This window comes from Chelonia mydas, chromosome 7, assembly GCF_015237465.2.
Source record: "Chelonia mydas isolate rCheMyd1 chromosome 7, rCheMyd1.pri.v2, whole genome shotgun sequence".
Classification (NCBI taxonomy): domain Eukaryota; kingdom Metazoa; phylum Chordata; order Testudines; family Cheloniidae; genus Chelonia; species Chelonia mydas.
This window is the reverse complement of record NC_057853.1, coordinates 9,928,746-9,945,853: the sequence shown is the minus strand read 5'-3', so window position 1 is coordinate 9,945,853 and position 17,108 is coordinate 9,928,746. Positions and strand designations below refer to the sequence as shown.

General features: G+C 37.5%; 1 protein-coding gene across 50 annotated transcripts in view; it reads left to right on the top strand.

Moving 5' to 3' along the window:
- FOXP1 (forkhead box P1) overlaps window positions 1-17,108 on the top strand; it is a 499,998-nt gene that overhangs the window by 403,264 nt on the left and 79,626 nt on the right. For 19 of the 50 annotated variants that reach the window (XM_043551448.1, XM_043551444.1, XM_043551437.1 and 16 more), the window contains 4 exons: window positions 4,038-4,175; window positions 5,466-5,555; window positions 11,214-11,373; window positions 14,854-14,904. In XM_043551448.1, the coding sequence (XP_043407383.1) occupies window positions 4,038-4,175; window positions 5,466-5,555; window positions 11,214-11,373; window positions 14,854-14,904 (439 nt within the window). The remainder of the gene's footprint in view (window positions 1-4,037; window positions 4,176-5,465; window positions 5,556-11,213; window positions 11,374-14,853; window positions 14,905-17,108) is intronic. The other 31 variants (XM_043551475.1, XM_043551468.1, XM_043551474.1 and 28 more) reach the window with 5 other exon arrangements.

The window sequence follows — 17,108 nt, the reverse complement described above, 5'->3', positions numbered from 1 at the left end:
GGAAAGGATTGTTGTGGAATCCCGAGAAATAGCAAACAGAGCCTTGAGAGAAATATAAAGAGTCTGAAAGCAATTGTTAGTATTAAAGACATTTTTTGCCGTTGATGATATTAGGATGTCAGCAGGTCTATACTAGTAGAGTTCCAAAAGCCAAAATGCAGCTGTATTTTTACCTCTACTGCCAGATTTACATGCAGCTGGGTGTCTCCCAAACCCTATTGTTATCAGTCAACAATTCAGCATAAAGTCTATTAAATATACCAACAACAACAACAATACTGTGTCCTTCTGAAAATAGAAATAAACAACTAATTAAGGGTGATTTCTATTGTTCTTGGTAAGTTAGCATTCTCTATATGTATCTGCCAGTAGTTTAATTTGAACTTCAACTCCCCGAAGGCAATAAGACAGAATTATTTTAGTTCTTCATAAACTGCCTTCTGTGATTCATTGTTAACTCATAAAACACACTCATTTTCATGTGCTTAAACAGGTAAGCCATTTTCAATGTAGGTTTATAATTATAATTGTTTTTGTTTTTGGCAACACATTTAAATTCACATTTGAGAGAGAGAAATTTCAAATTAACTTACAACCCCCAGTTCAGGTTTGACTTACTATCACACAAAATATCAGAAATAAATATTTTTCTCTGAAGTAATGTAAAGTATATTGTACAGGATCTTAAAATAAAATTTAATTTTGACTGAATACACTCAAAAAGGGATCTATAAATATTAGAGAGCTGTAGTTAAGAACTTACATGACTGTTTTAAATACTATTGATTTAAACCACTGGCTAGATTTTATGAATCAAAGTGTAATTTCCAAGCTTTGGCTATATTTCTCAACTCTAAAGCACTCTCTCTTGTGTGCCTTTAGCAGCTTTCCAGACATTCAACACGGGATTAAATGATAGTAGTTACAATGATCAATAGGTTAAGACCGGTACAATCACTCTTACCGCTAATGACCTCAGTAGTAATGGGTAATAAAGTGTGGGCTATAATAGGCTATTGCTGGTGCTGCATGCCCTTTGATTCCTAGTATTACTAGGGACTAGCTACATGAACAAGTTGGATGTTGGGAGTTAAGGGAGTGGATATATAGGCCATAATTCTTAACTATTTAAAGTCCTTAAACAGTGCTCTCTTTTTTTTTCTTTGACACAATAGTTTCTGGTCCATTTGAATATGTTTGTTAAAGGTTTCCATAAATTATTTTCATGATATGCTGGAGCAGAAACTTTGGGTAAATCTAACTTTTATTACATTTATAAATTAAAAGCGGAGCCCTCTTTAGCAGTACAGAGCTAGCTGGTGTGACAACGTGGTTTCAGATGATAAAAGTAAGTTGAGCTCATCAGCATGCTCCTGCTGTCTGAAAGATGCCAGATATGTGTTTTCTGCTACCTGTAAAACATTTCTGTCTTAGCAAAGTGTTAACAGTTTCTGTTTAGAAATTCTTTGTTGGAAGGGACACAAGCACTTTTCAAATGTAGGGGCAAATATTGCCCTTAGACCCATGTGCACAACTCCCATGGAAGTCGGTGGGAGTTGTCCATCCATAACCAAGGGCAGAATAATGTGGCCCTTAGTATTAATCACTGATCTGTAGGGTTTACAGCACCCCACCCTGTTCCTGTCTGTGTCCCTGGTTGTTGTCAGAAATCTGATTGAAGAGTATTTGTATTGTATATCTTCCAAGAATAGCACAGAAAACATACTTAAACATGCTTCCTTCTCTGTTTACTCAGTTGTACTTCAATAAAAGATAGTGTAAACCTCAAGGAAAAGTAAACTTTTTTTGGGGGTGGAATAACAAAGACGAATAAAGCTTAAAGGCTAGTATGGTGACTACCGAATATAAGTAAGAAATTTCTACTTCGAAAAAGTTATTTTAAAAGTCACGTGGATTAGGATGCTCAGAATTAATGAGTTTACCAACAGATGATTGAGGCTTCTCAGGGTCTGTCTCAATTGGTATGGCACTTCTGTAGAGCCATTGCTGTCCTGTATGTTCACTATAGAAATACACATACAGCTAAATCCTGGTCCCGGCCAATTGAGGGTTTCACCATTGGCTTCAATGGAGCCAGGATCTGTCCCGTAATTAAATATTTATTTTCAGCGTGATCAGATGTGACTGTCTGTTGTATATTATGGTGGATTGTCCAGATGTACACTTCTACCCAGTTATAACGCTGTCCTCGGGAGCCAAAAAATCTTACCGCATTATAGGTGAAACCGCCTTATATCGAACTTGCTTTGATCCACCGGAGCGCGCAGCCCTGTCCCCCCGGAGCGCTGCTTTACCGCGTTATATCCAAATTCGTGTTATATCGGGTCACGTTATATCAGGGTAGAGGTGTATACCGTAGTGCACATTCAGAAGCACTCGGCAATACGGAGAACTCCTGGGTGACATTCCAGTGCTATATTAATGAGCTATCAAAAGTGCGTAACCATTTCTTGGACTTTTTCAAACAAATGTCTTAAAAGCAGTTCCTGGGACTTGCACATAACATATACACAACAGCATTGGAGGATGTGCACTGTACGTGAATCTGACCTTCAGGAACCATTTTTAGTTCATCAAAATTAGTGATGCTGAGAAATCAGGACATCAGTGCATAATGACTGTGAAATTAGGAATGAGAGCTTGCTATGCAAATGGCAGGACAAATCATGTGAAAAAGTCAAGATAAACTGCATATTAAGACATTATGTTACATAAAATTAATACTGCATTTCTCTCTTGCTTACTACTACTCTGAACGATTTTTTTAAAATTCTTTTATCTTCTGATCAGCTATTGTCTGCTGATTTTTAAAAAGTGGTGCGCAGAGAAAGTGCAAAACATGTTATTACCTTTTATTGTAATACATGAGATGACAAGAGATCCTTTTTAACAAAGTATATCCTTTACTGCTTTTAGTTCTGTGCTGTCACATATTTGATTTGAAACTTAAGAAAAGTAAGGTGCTTAAATATTACTGTTAAAAGTCATATGGGTTTTGTCTTTTTGCTCTATTGTTGTTTTCTCTTTCTATTTTTTTCTTTTTTTATTATTTCTAGTGAAATAGTCTTCTTGCATTACTGGGACTGACAAAATGGTTCTCATGTAGTCTGCAAATTAAATACAAGTGCAGTGATTATTTTGAATAGCTAAATTACATTCTAGAAAGCTTGCAGAATTCATAGCATTGTCATTAGATATCCGCTTGAATACAATTTGTGTAACCTTGGCCAAGACAGCCTGTCATTTTAATGTCAGTGTTTTATCTGAACAAGACATCATCCTTTCAGATACAGTGTACAGGTTCCTTGCAGAGATGCCCGTGCAGAAACGTGTTAACAGTTGCAAATATGAAATGCTATCAAGTTCATCACTGTAGCTGTTTGTCACTGAAATGTCATAGAAAGCGGCTTTTAATGGTATCTCACGTAATATGAAAGAATTGAAGACATCTGTATGCTGGATGAATATGGAATGGTAAAGACATCGTAGTAGGGTCTTTCTGTTAAAATTGCATAGGAACATAGGTTCTGTTAGTCACATCCCTGAGCTTTCATTCATTTTCTTAAAATCATTGTCTTACGAGGGTCTGGATCCCATCAGTGTGGGACACCAGATTGTTTTTTTGTGTCTGTTTTTTTGAGTTGACTGTTTCTTCTAAAAATAAATCTATCTTGACAGCTTATACTGTATTCATATATTGAAATAATTTTCATTTCAATAATGTTTTGGAGAAAGAAGATGTAGCTGGGAGAAAATAAAATCAGTGCTTTCATGTTTACTCCATTGGACTCTCTAAAAGCTCTTGTGCTTTTTGTTACTTTGACACGACAGAGGATGAGAAGTAAGCAATGCAGCAGAAAACAGGATGGTGTCTGAACCAGTTCCGTAGACATAGCAATGGACAAATAATTATTAGGATAACAAATAAATGCTTAATATTAAAAAGTAGAATAAACTGTAGTAGAACTCTTTACAAAGTGTTCTGGCTTCTTATGCCCACTGTGTTAATGTTCTAGGTTCCAGTGTCAGTGGCTATGATGACACCTCAAGTTATCACTCCCCAACAAATGCAGCAGATCCTCCAGCAACAAGTGCTAACTCCCCAGCAACTCCAGGTCCTGCTCCAGCAGCAGCAGGCACTCATGCTTCAACAGGTAATTGTTTCTTTTACAGCTGGTAAGAGGGCTATTATAGGTGTGCTAATGTCCTTAAATATTCCTGGAGAGAAAGCTGCCTATATACTGGAGCAGGTTTCAGGGTAGCAGCCGTGTTAGTCTGTATTCGCAAAAAGAAAAGGAGTGCTTGTGGCACCTTAGGGACTAACCAATTTATTTGAACATAAGCTTTCGTGAGCTACAGCTCACTTCATCGGATGCATTCAGTGGAAAATACAGTGAGGAGATTTATATGCACACAGAACATGAACAGTAGATGTATCTGGGGTGAGCTAATTGCTCTTTTGTATTTAAAGCTAGCTATTGCTATTGAAAACGTAAGTGTAGGGACTAAAGCTAACAGCTTTTCCCAGATAGCTACATAACGATGTACGTTTAAGAAACAAGAATCCTACAGATGCCGCCATTGCTTACACCTGCATTCTCCTTGGCACATCACTTCCTTCTGACTAGTTGGAATAAACAATGACTACAGTAGAGAGGTGTTTTCCGTTCTAAAGCTTATTAAACCCATATGGCACAAGAGGGACGGTCAAAACCACGTCAACAGAAACGTAGCATATTTGCAAGCCTTAACCCTTGAATTTCAACAAACGAATGTATTGTGGAGTATTAGTTTTCCTGGTACCCCATTTCAACATGTGAGCCTGTGTCAGTTAAAAGTTTGCAACAAATGAAGTATGGTTTTAAAGTTTACTTATCTTAATGTGCTGTACAACATTAATTCATTAATTCCATGATGACTTTAAAGGCCACTACAAGCTAACCTTGTGTAGTCTTTCCTCACTGTCACTCTCTCATTCACTGAGTGGATGTCTAAACTGCGTACATCTACTATCCATCTGGGAAGTGGGGAGTGGGAGGGGTATTATCTGTGATGTCTGTGTATGTATTGAACAAAACTTAATACAGTCAAACCCTATCATTTAGAAAGCATGTATATGTTTCACAGCAGAAATTTACCAGCCTCTCTCAGCAAGGGCATTTTGGCTTTGTTGTTACAATCAAAGGTCATTCCTTGCCTTAGTTTAATTAGTTTGTGTAGAAAATGGTATGTTTTTCATCAGTTCATTTTGGAGATTACTTTTCAAACGATAATGCCAAGAATAGTCAGTGTGCACTGAATTTATTGTCGAGTTTCAAACTAAAGGTCAGACCATTACAGATAAAAGGATGCTATTTTTCAAATCACCGTTTGTGTGTTACACCAAAAGGGACACTGAATTGTCCCTCCACTTTGTTACTTACCGTGTTTCCTCTTCTTTATAGCAGCAGCTTCAAGAGTTTTACAAGAAACAACAGGAACAGTTGCAGCTTCAACTTTTACAGCAACAACATGCTGGAAAACAGCCTAAAGAGGTACAGACAATACCCATTTTACTTTCAAACCACAGATCCCAGGAGACTGCATAGTAGCTATTAAACTGTCATTCATCTTATAAATGATTACACAAGTGAGCTGACTTTATCAGGTCTCAGCTTTCAGCTTTAGAGTTATTGTCCTGTTTCCTCTTTTATTTTCTTGTGCTTTCTATTTGCTTGCTGCCACGTATTTTATAGCACAACATCACACCTTGCTGTTTGGTGTGAGTATTGGAACAAGTTTCTTGACTGGTGTCTTAGGAGAGTGGTTTTTGGAAGTGAGTTATTTTACACTGGGTGAAAATAAGGATGCAGTAGTTAAGATGCTGTGCTCTCAAAGCAGGGAAATACTTCAAGAGGTTCTGAGTGCAGGTTCCCTATATCAAGGCAGAGGCTTAGATTACACATTTGTCATAGTTGTAACTTAGAACAAGAACTGCATTTAAGGAACATTTGTTGTGACACAGATCAGCAAAATCTGAGATGCAAAGATAAGACTGAAGGGCCATCCTCAACTCCTCACGTTGTGCCTAGCTATTACAGCACGCGTGATATGTATAATAGCAGGAGACATCGATCTGTTGTCACTGCAATACATAGACAGAATGGGCTAAGTTAGGGCCAAAAGTATCTGTCTGAACTTTGAATACACTTGCTTTTCTAAATGTCTATCACAATCATAACTTGCATAGTTTATAGTGATATTACTGTTGTTTAAAGTTTAAGAAACCAAAATTCCTCCTTGAAGTGACATGAGAAACTATGTAAATCCATGTTCAGGGACCTGAACATTAGTTAGTCTGTGGCCTCAGTGTCTGACTGGACTCCTCTTAGTAAGCTGCTTCTTGGCACAAGATGCTGTGTAATGCCTTCCATAGCGGTGATGCATTTCTGTCGGTGGGGCAGGCATGCAGCACGAAGTACTCATAATAAAAACGGCCCAACCAATTTTCTTTTCTTTTCAAATTTGGCGAGTTGTGCCGTCCATGCCACATTTCAACCCAGTGTGAATTTTTACAGTTGAGCTATAAACCACTGAAAACAGGGGGTTTATAGTGGAAACGCTGACACAACCGTAACGACAATGTGCGGACGGGCACCACTATAATAAAAAGGGAACAGATTAAAAAGTGTCTAAAATGTAAATCTAAAGGACTAACAGTAATTAAAATGGAAATGGCACAGGGAGGGAAGGCATGTAATTGTGAGATATCAGTGTGCAGAATGCTCTCAGCTTTGTTTTGCTGGCTGTTTTTCTAATTCAGTAGGGCTTACTCATCAGTGGCAGTTCAATGTGCGTTAATGACTCTGGGATGCAGGCATCACTCTGGACAAAGAAATGATTATTGTGCGGTCAAAAGAAGTTCAAAGACAAGAAGGGAATTTCAGTTTTTTCCTTAGAGATCCACATTCAAGAGCATATAAATTAAGCCAAATGTTAAAAACCACAGTCTGAAAGCTGACTTCAAAGTCACAACTCTCTAATTAATGAACTGCAAGCTTCAGTTTGGACAAGTCGTGGTTTGATGCGCCCATAAATCAACATGACAGGTCTGTTTCACAGTCTCAGACAGTGCTTGTCATTGAGTCACATCAGATGTAAACACAGCAGAAAAAAGAGGGAATATGAAGGAGGTGCAATTGATCAACAGAATTGGTAAAAACCCACTTTTGAAGCACATTATGCATGATCACAGGAAATGGCTATAGCCTCAAGAGGCTTTCTCCTTCTGCTGTTGCTTTTTTGAATCAGATTTCTAACAGCCTTCAAAAGGGAGAATAAGAATTATGGAGCTTCTCCCCTGTGGCTGGCAGGCAATAACCCCCTGTTGTTATTTTGTGCTTCTTTCTTTTCAAAGGCGTCAAAATTTAGTTTTTTAAAGATCTTTAACTCTATATTTGAAGACAAACAATAAAGGGCTGCCACTGTCATTCTTATCAGTTACCAGGGATTGTATTTTTTCTTTCTGTTGCCACTTCTTATTAACCTCTTATTTGGTCTATTAGACATAGTTTTGAATGCAAGCCTGCATGCTGGGAGAACATGAAAGTTCAGATGAGCTCAGAGGGCAGATAAAGAAATTTGAAGGGGAAAGTTACCCAGCAGAATGAACGATAAAAGTTAACTCTTCTAAATTGCTGTTGTCAGACAGGAGAGCATCTCCGACACAAAGATGATGGCTTGGAGTTGAAAGAAAAAACAGACTTTGTGTTAAAAGGCAAGAAGGGATGTTAGACAATGCGATGGCATTTTAATATCTAACACACTGATTTACTGTGGTCACACTTCTGATATTGCACTATCCAGAGTTACAATAAGAAAAGACTCCTTCCTGTTTTAAGAAGAATATTATAATATAATAGACGTAGGAGAATAAGGGTCCAAGACTCTTTTGCTTTTACTACTTTTTCTTTTTTTTCCCCTGATGATGTTAGTTAGAGGCCTGTTTCAACAATGCATTTCATCCCACAGGTTTTTCAGCCCCATTTTCCTGAGCTAAAGAGGGTGTTCTTACTAAATTAGCATGCAGTTGGTGGTCCTATTTTGTGCTAAAAATGACAGTCACATGCTAGCAGTTTTGTGGTCTGGACTGGTGGTTATGATTTTAACATGGTTTGAACTTGGACATTGACAGATGGAACAAGCGTATTAATTTACTGTATCCCCCAGTCATTAGTGGCTCATAATATTGTACCATCAGTTTACAAAAAAACCCAACCACCACCACCACCACCAAAACCCTGTTAGTCAGAGAGATTTGACCTATAACCAGGACAATACGCAGGACTTCTGCAACCTTTTCTTTTACGTTATTTTAAGGGGAATTTACAGCTTGATGCATAGCAAGTTCTGCTCACAATTCCCATTTGTGATTGCAAGAGCTCTTTCTGTAAGTCACTGCAATCTTTTTTTTTTTTTTAAAGCTCTAGCTCATCTAGTCTACAAAACTGATTCCCTGATACCTGACAGAACTGACTTTGAGAAGCAGCGGACAGAATTAATTTTTAAATAAAGGTAGCAGAAGAATCCCATTTTGTGTGTTCAAGTTGGGCTAAGAGGATTGTTTTAAAAAGGCCGTTTGTCCTCCAGCAGTTTTGACAGTTTATGTTAGGCGGTAGGGAGTAACCTAAGAAAGGAAAACAGACCTTTGACAGAAGCTTATGGGAGGGGATCAAAAATGCAAGTTTTATCAGGATATTTCAGCATTTTAACACTGACTACTGACCTGACAACAGGACTGCACTGAGACCTTTTTTGTATGCATTCAATTGTGAGAAGTAAACAAACTGACTTGTATCCTGTGTTTGGTAACTGGGTGGGGAGCACAGTTTGGCAACGTGTGTTGCTTTTAAATTCTTTCTTGGACAATGGGCCTTGTATACTTTTATATCCTGGCTTTTCAAATGTAGAGAGCTTTCATGAGCTTTTCTTAGGGATAGCTGAGAAGAGAACCAAACAAGCATCAGTCAATTTATATAAATAAAGTGTTGTAAAATCTTAATTTACATTAAGATGGCAAGTAACCATGTCCAAACCAGGGAGTATTTTAATTCCGTTTTTTTTAATATGATCGCATTCATAATTTTTTATTATGAGAATATCTGAAGAGCCAAAAATTATTCAGACATGAACATCACTATCATTGTGGTTTACATTAATCTGATCACTTGCAAAATGGGAAAAACAATTGGATCATTTTGAGCATGCTGTTTTACAAATGAAAATGCTGGCTCTTAGTTTTAATTTATTTAAATTTTTGTTGTCGGTACTGTAGATTTTGTTTTTCAGAATGGAACTCAATTAACTTTCTCAGTGGTATGGGGGTAGGCCTGAAATTGGATGCTAATATGAGATTGGTTAGGTTTTTGCTATAAAATAAGGCATTTGGGGATTAGAACAAAAATAGCTTCCATTGCTCTTAACTTTCTCCAATAGTCTTTTTTAAAAATCAAGCTTCTATCAAGTTGAGCGTGACTGGGTCTATTCTCTCATCGTTGCACTGATGCCTCTCCCATGATCCGAATGGAGCATTCCATATGTGAATGGGGTGAATTGATTCCTTAAATTTTTTCAGGGACTTTTTAAAATGTGGGGCCAGCTCCTCAGTTGGTGTAAACCAGTGTCGCTCCAGTGCCTTCAATGGATTTCACTGTTGCCCACAAGCTGAGGATCTGACCCAGGATCTTTAAAGGGATTGTAAGGCATTAAAATGAAAAAAGGTGATGATTGGACACTTCGTAAGAGTGTCTGTGCCTGCAGTTTTGTAAGAGTTAATTTTCTTTCCGTAATTGTTAGCTATAATGGGGATAAGACCTCCACCTTGATATGATTCCTAGCAGATTAGGGATATTAGATAATTTCCTTCTATTTATTGTACTGCTGCGCTGTATTATCTTTCTATCACTCAGATAATTACTAAGGAAATCTACATAAATTGTTTTTGGCTAGCACAAGGAACTGCTAAACACTGGCATGATGTATTGATGTTTTACACAACAAAAGTTTTCCTCCTGTCATTGTACAATAAATAAAAAGATATGTATCAAAACGCAAAGCCTTTCATGGTTTTTTAAGAACAAAGCAAATAAAATACAAGATGAGCATGGAAACAAAACCTAGAGGGTTCCTTAAACTGAAGCAAAATTAAGAACTCTGAAGCCCGGAGTACAATACTTATTAAACACTCACATTCAAGTAAGATGTTGTTTGCTAAATTATGAATGTATGTAATTAAAATCTAGTGGCTGTTTCTATGAAAGATTTACAATGTTATTTCATCGTTTGTCATGGCTAATTAACAATATTAGATGAAGTTTTTCTTCTTCAAAGGTCTGATTTTTTCTCATTTATTTATGTCAGAAGTGATAAACAGAGTAGTTAAAAGCTTCTCCGGGCGCAATAGTGAGAAAAGCAACATGTTCTTTTACACCTCAGAGGTTCAAGGTTCAAATCCCCGTGGAGTACAGCAACTCTGTCTTCTTTATAGTGAGAATAATTAAAAATTTCAAAGTGCAGAAAGTAAAAGTCTTAAATATAGCATGGAACAATTCAATATACAGGAGAAAGTACTGTAACTTGATTAATGAATAAGAGAGAGCAAGTATAGAAAACGCAATAAATTAACCCAATCAGTTGCCTTAATAGTTGAGACAATCCTTGCATGCGTAAATGGAGCATGGCACAGGATTATTTTTCATTCCTCTTAAGTATGATATGACCTTGCAGTGTGATTTTCCATTTATATTCACGCTGTTCATACCGAAGCATCACCAAGTGCTTCAGACTACACACGGGTTGCTTTATTCACCACCAAAATGCGACCACTTCAGGGGTGAAACTTCTGTGGTGCAACATAGCAGAATTTAGACCAAGAAATGCCGAATAAATATTTCATGTGAAGTGCAGGGGGAGTTTTGGTAGGAAGAATGGAATTGCCCAATGTGGAATTTGGCCACAACCTGTGGTTAACACTGCTACTGAAATTATGACTTGGGATCTTGAATGAGAAGTGGTCAGGGCCTCCATTTAATATCCTTTCTTGGTGATGACTATAATCAAATGAAGTGTTTTGAAACCGGGAGCCATTTAAATACCTTTTCTAAATACTTAGTTCTGAAATGACAAATGTGCCTTTCCCCCCCCCCCCCTTTCATCCACAGCAACAGCAAGTGGCTACACAGCAGTTGGCCTTTCAGCAGCAGCTCTTACAGATGCAACAACTGCAGCAGCAGCATCTCTTGTCTTTGCAGCGCCAAGGTCTGCTAACAATCCAGCCTGGCCAAGCTGCTCTCCCTTTGCAGCCTCTTGCTCAAGGTACGTGTGCAGTCTGGGAACCGCCAGCTGTAAACCTCCATCTTGGGGCATTAGAGAAGACAGCAAAAACATCTAAAATGAACTGACGGGCAGGTTGCTCATTAGAAGGTTTGTAGCTGTTCTGGGGAAGCACAAAGCTGAAGTGTTGGATTGCTCTAGCTAGAGATGGGCAAACAGTATGGAGTCTGGGTTGAGTTTGCATGAGTGTCCAGAAGGCTGGACTTGAACCTCCTGGGTCTACAAATCCAGATTTGTTCAGAATAGGCCTTGCTAGAAAGATTGCTGGCACTTTGGTCATGGCTAGGAATAGCTGGAGAACGGCCTCTCGACTGTTATTTCGGCACTTCAGGTCCTTCCTGACAGGAAATCAGACATGGGAAACTCAGACCCAAACATTGCCGATCGCTGGGAGTTTGATTCCCTTTTATCTCTAGATCTGAGCAAAGGTGGGGATGTTTGGGATTTTTCCATGCCTGTTTTACTCATCCTCGATTCCACTGTAAGTACACACACAGTGGGCCAGATCCTCCGCTGGTATAAACTGGCATAGCTCCATTCTCCTCTCAAACTGAAGCAAATTGGGATTAACTCCATTGAAGTTAGTAGCTTTATGCTGTCATAAATTGAGAATCAGACCCCTGGCATCTTTCCACAGTCACATACTCTGCAGTAAATTAGTACTCCTCTGAAGTACTTAGGTTATTAAAGATTTCTTTAAACGTGTCAATAGGTCCTTTTTATTTAGCAGTGCTTTTGAGAATGGTTAAAAATCTATGGTTTATTCTTCCTCTACTTCATTTTCATTGGGTTTATCTGTGTTACAAGCCTTAAGACACTGAGACCAGCCTCAGCCCAGGCTGTTCTTATTAAGAAGGCAGATTGTTCGAAGTTGGCATGGCTTGAGGAGGAGCAGGTCTTTCAAATATAAAGCTGGTATTTCTGAAGAGTCTTCTCTTCCCTTCTCCCATCCCCTCCCCCACAAAAAAAAGTGTGCTAAATTTAAAGAGTCACCTTAGCCTCTCAGGTCAGCTCAGGTTGAATGATTTGGTTTCTTCAAAGCTGTTAGCGTCAAGGCTCCTACCAGTTGCTAAACCCTGTAGTGCATTTATATTCAGATACACTCACTTAAACCGAGGGAAGAAATTATACTTCCTTGTCTCCCCATTCCCCCCCCCCCCCCCAATATACATATTGCTGCCAGAGGGAGGGTGATATAGCCAGCAATTCTCTCCTCAGTGGACGTAGGGAGATACCTAGTGTGATGGAATCCTCGTTGGCCAGATTGGGCCACATGTTTACTTCCATCCTGTTCCTAACTTCAGTTTGAAGAAATTAAATTCTGCATATGTCATTTATGCCTTGGCTGCCTAAATAATGGAGGTCTGACGTTGGACTTGCCACGCACGGGAATCTTCCGTTGATTTCAGTGGAGGCAGTGTCTGTGAAGACTGCAGGATTGGGCCTTTGATATTTACTCCTCCTCTAGTGCATCTTTGTCAATGGGGTGGGGGGCAATAGTACGGAACTAATCCAGAAAAAAGGCACGTAGGCTATGCCATTTGTACTTGCAAAATGTTACAACGTGCATTAATTACACCTTCAGATTTATTGTTGGAAACATCGCAAGCTGTTCCTACACACCCACTGGACTCAAGCTTCAACCTTTCTAATTTTTCCCACAGCTCCTATACTATTAAGTTTGCTCAGTAAGGTTCATTGTATAGTACATCAGTTAAGCTGTCCAAAAGAGGGCAATTGGGCAGTGACAAGACACGCTCATGGGTAATGTGAAAGAAATGAATGTGGTGATGCATGAAGTGTAATCTGTGCAGTAACACATCAGAGACACCAGTAGGTAATTCAGCAGTCATGGCATTGATTGATATGGTTAGCAGTGTAGTATAACTATTAGTCCCTACAACATTAGGAAGTAGCATATTTAAAACCTAAGGGGTGCCTAGCTGCATGCCAGAGTTCACATAAATATAAACAAAGGTGCTTCAGAGGTCTGATTCTAGTGGGGAAATGAACTATAGTGTTGATATCATCCCTTGTGAAACTGGGACTCAGTTTAAAAGAAAAAAGTAACTTGAGAATTCAGGCAGGTTGGAATACAAGACTTTTTTTTTTTTTTTTTTCATCAGAGAGAGAGATGATGGCTTAAAACTGATGTCATTATGAGGTTTAAATCAACTTTCTGCTTGCTTGAACATGGTCACCTGGGTATGGAGGTACAAGGACAAAAAGAGGTTGAGCAACTCAGTTTGTCTTTGAGCCAGTGATACCTGGGGTTGTGAAATTGAGTTCCATGAACAGTAATCTGTCAACTGTCCCCACAACATACATTTTTTAAACCCGTGCCTGCATTTTCTTTCATAATGAAAGGGACTAGTTGTCCTGAAAAATGCAATGATGAGCCGGAGTTATGGTTTAAAATAATTTGTAATAAATGCTTTAATTTAAAAAAGTATCTCTAGTGTACCCTTTTCTTTTCAGACTATTTTGCCAGACTGGAACAAATACTGTTAAACACACACAAACCTCGAGTAAATGTAGACTTGTATTCATGACAAATTAAAGCATTTGCTACCTAGTCGTATTTTAGATGGCATATAGTAGTTGTAATATTAATAAACGTTCCCAAGGAGTGAACCACAGTTTATATGTAATTTTTGTTTTGGTTTTCAGAATTCGTTCATTGTTTAAAACTACATTTTTGTTTCAGCACTTGCCTATTGTCTATTACAAAATAGCACATCCTCTAATGTTATATTTTTGTAATTGTCGCAGTTTTTTGTACTTGGACACATCTATAATCTGGATTTTACATCTGTACACAGCCACAATTTTAAAATAAACCCAATGTCAGCAGTATTCTGAACTATTAAGGCTAGTTCTTCAAAATCAGGCTATAACATTAAACGAGCAAATCTCGCTTCAGATCACTGCTGGGTGCAAATAATAGGATGGAGGCATCTCGTCGTCTGATTGCTCTCACAAATTAGGCAGGTATACGTTTAAATCCTGTTGTTTGCACTTGCAAAGTTGCAGACATTAATAATTGTGGCCACAGATAGTTGCATGTGCAATTTTAGAGGCTTGATTTAAAACGTGGCCCTTAATATTAAAGTGCAATTATATAAGGGTAAATTACATCATTTATTATGTTAATGGGCATATTTGATTTTTAGCATTTGTTCATCATTTTGGAAGATGTGTTTAGGGGAACTGTATTTAAGAACCATTTAGATTGATGAGCAATAAGCATATCTTTCAGCTGTTAATTTAACAGTTTAGTTAGGAATCATCTTTGGAATTATTGTTGGAGTTAAATTTTGCTTTCTAACCAAGTGATTTGGTCATTTAAAAGTAACTGGTATCACTTGTGTGTATATATATGATGTCATAATTACAATTCTGTTATCTAATCCCGTCTGACCTGAAACCCTGGCTCTTATTACCTACAATTCTACTACACAGCATTTGCTGCCTTCCACTTCCAAACTGAACGTTACCCTCATACACTGAAAGGTGACTATAATTCTCATTAATGTTAATATGAGTTATGCTCGTGTATTAAGTGTAGAACAAACCTACTGACTTTGGGGGAGGGGGTTATTACTATAACACTTAAAAGATTTGTCTTCAAATGAAGCATTAATACATCCAAAAATGATATAGATGAATTCTAAAATATTTTCCCAATTAAAAATCTATTACTTGTCTACAGATAGTGGAAAATAATAATAATAATCATCCGATGAAGTGAGCTGTAGCTCATGAAAGCTTATGCTCAGATAAATTGGTTAGTCTCAAAGGTGCCACAAGTACTCCTTTTCTTTTTGAATAATATAAATGGACTATTATTCCTTCTCTATTTGTTTATCCCTCCAAAATAAAAATCGGTGTCATGGACTCATGTGGTCTCATATCAATATGTTATCAACAACAGACAAGCCTATCCACTGTTGTTGCAATTGAGTAAACAGTGGTGTAAGGGTCAGCCCTATTCACAGGTAATTGTTAGTGTGCAGACAGTCCTGTCAAGTATGTTAGCTAAAAATACATCCCACACTGTCACTTTGCAAGGTGTTTGAAAATAATCGCCCAGATGCAGCAAAACAGGACATAGTCTTGTGTACTGACCTTTCTCTTTGTTTAATTTGCCTCAGAGGTTTATTTTCAGGGGACAAGTAATAATTGAATATGTCTAATAACTAAATGCTCATTTGGGACAAAATCCATCAAAATATAATTGGCATTTGATATGTATGAAAGAAAAATGACTTGGCTTTAGAGCGATAGATGTGTCCTAAGACTGTGTGATCACCTAATGTATAAAATTGAACCTTCTTTTATAATATATAGTAATTGCAGATACTTAAGCATTTTTGCATTTTTTGTAGTAAACCGTTAGCAGAGACCAACTGTTTTTGTTAATGCTACTCTCAGAAAGGCGGGGAAGGTTATTGGTCTGTCGTGCAATAATTTACTCCTCTTTGATATGCAAACGATCCACGGTGAATATAAAAAAATCCTATCAGACTCATTTCACAGTTCTTAACCACTTAGATTCTCTGGAGTCTATCGCCTCATTAGACCAGTGCTCTCCAAAGCTAGCATAATTAAAATCTTTAACAGTTTAGCAAAGTAAAGATGTTTGGCTGATCACGTTGAGATGATTATCTATCCATTGTATTCTAAATGACAAAAATAAATTAAATTTAGACCTTGGCATTTTTTATTATGTGTTTCAAATGAATATAATGCATACTGCCTCCCCCTCCCAATACCGTAGGCTTGGTAGGATACATGCCTGTTTGAGCTGCTGCTGTGTATTCAGAAAATGGCAGATTTTCTTAGGATAGCTGCAGCGTTACAACACGCTGAAACAATGAACACTGGACCAAATACCCAGGAAGTCTACTCTAAAGCAGATTTTTTTTTTTTAAACGTTCAGGATTTTATATGTTTTAGATGTCTTTAAAAAGATGCCGTCACTTCGGCTTATTCTATTCTTCCGTATCCTTCTGAACGAGCATTGAAATGTTCTGTGGTGTGAAAATGTGAGGTGTTAGATCATGCATTCTGAATAAAGATTATGTTTATAACATGATCAAAGTCTAGAGTCCAGGCTGTATTGGGCCACGTTACTACTCCCTGATGTATCACCAAGGGTGAATTTTATCCCACTGGTGTTGTGTAAAGTTATCTCACCTGGAATGCTGGCTGAACATTGTAAATAAGGCTGGTGTCCATTTTGACGCTACTATGAAACAACATTTCTTGAAGCTTATTTTATGTTTTCATTTCACTTGTGAATGGCTCATTAGCATTGATCTAAGAAATGACAGTAATAATAGTGTTACTTTATAGAAAGTTATACAGTTTTTCAATAGACACATCCATCAATTAAGTGAGCAGTACTAGAAACCAAAATTAATGAGAGAGATAGGTGTGTTAATGAAATAATCATAGTATAATCAATTTGGCTGTTAAAATTTGAAAAGCATTCCTGGAAGATGATATGATTTCATAATTTATGTCTAAAAGTGATTAATAAAAACTGTATTTAATAATAAAGCTATTTGTCATCATTTAAAACTAAAGCACAAAATTAGTCATATTGTGGTTCATGTTGTCATAATAACACAGTTGAATACTTCTATTTGAAGATCTTCTTTGGTTCTAAAAATAGATTAGAATGTATTCAATTATTTTTTAAAAATGCAACA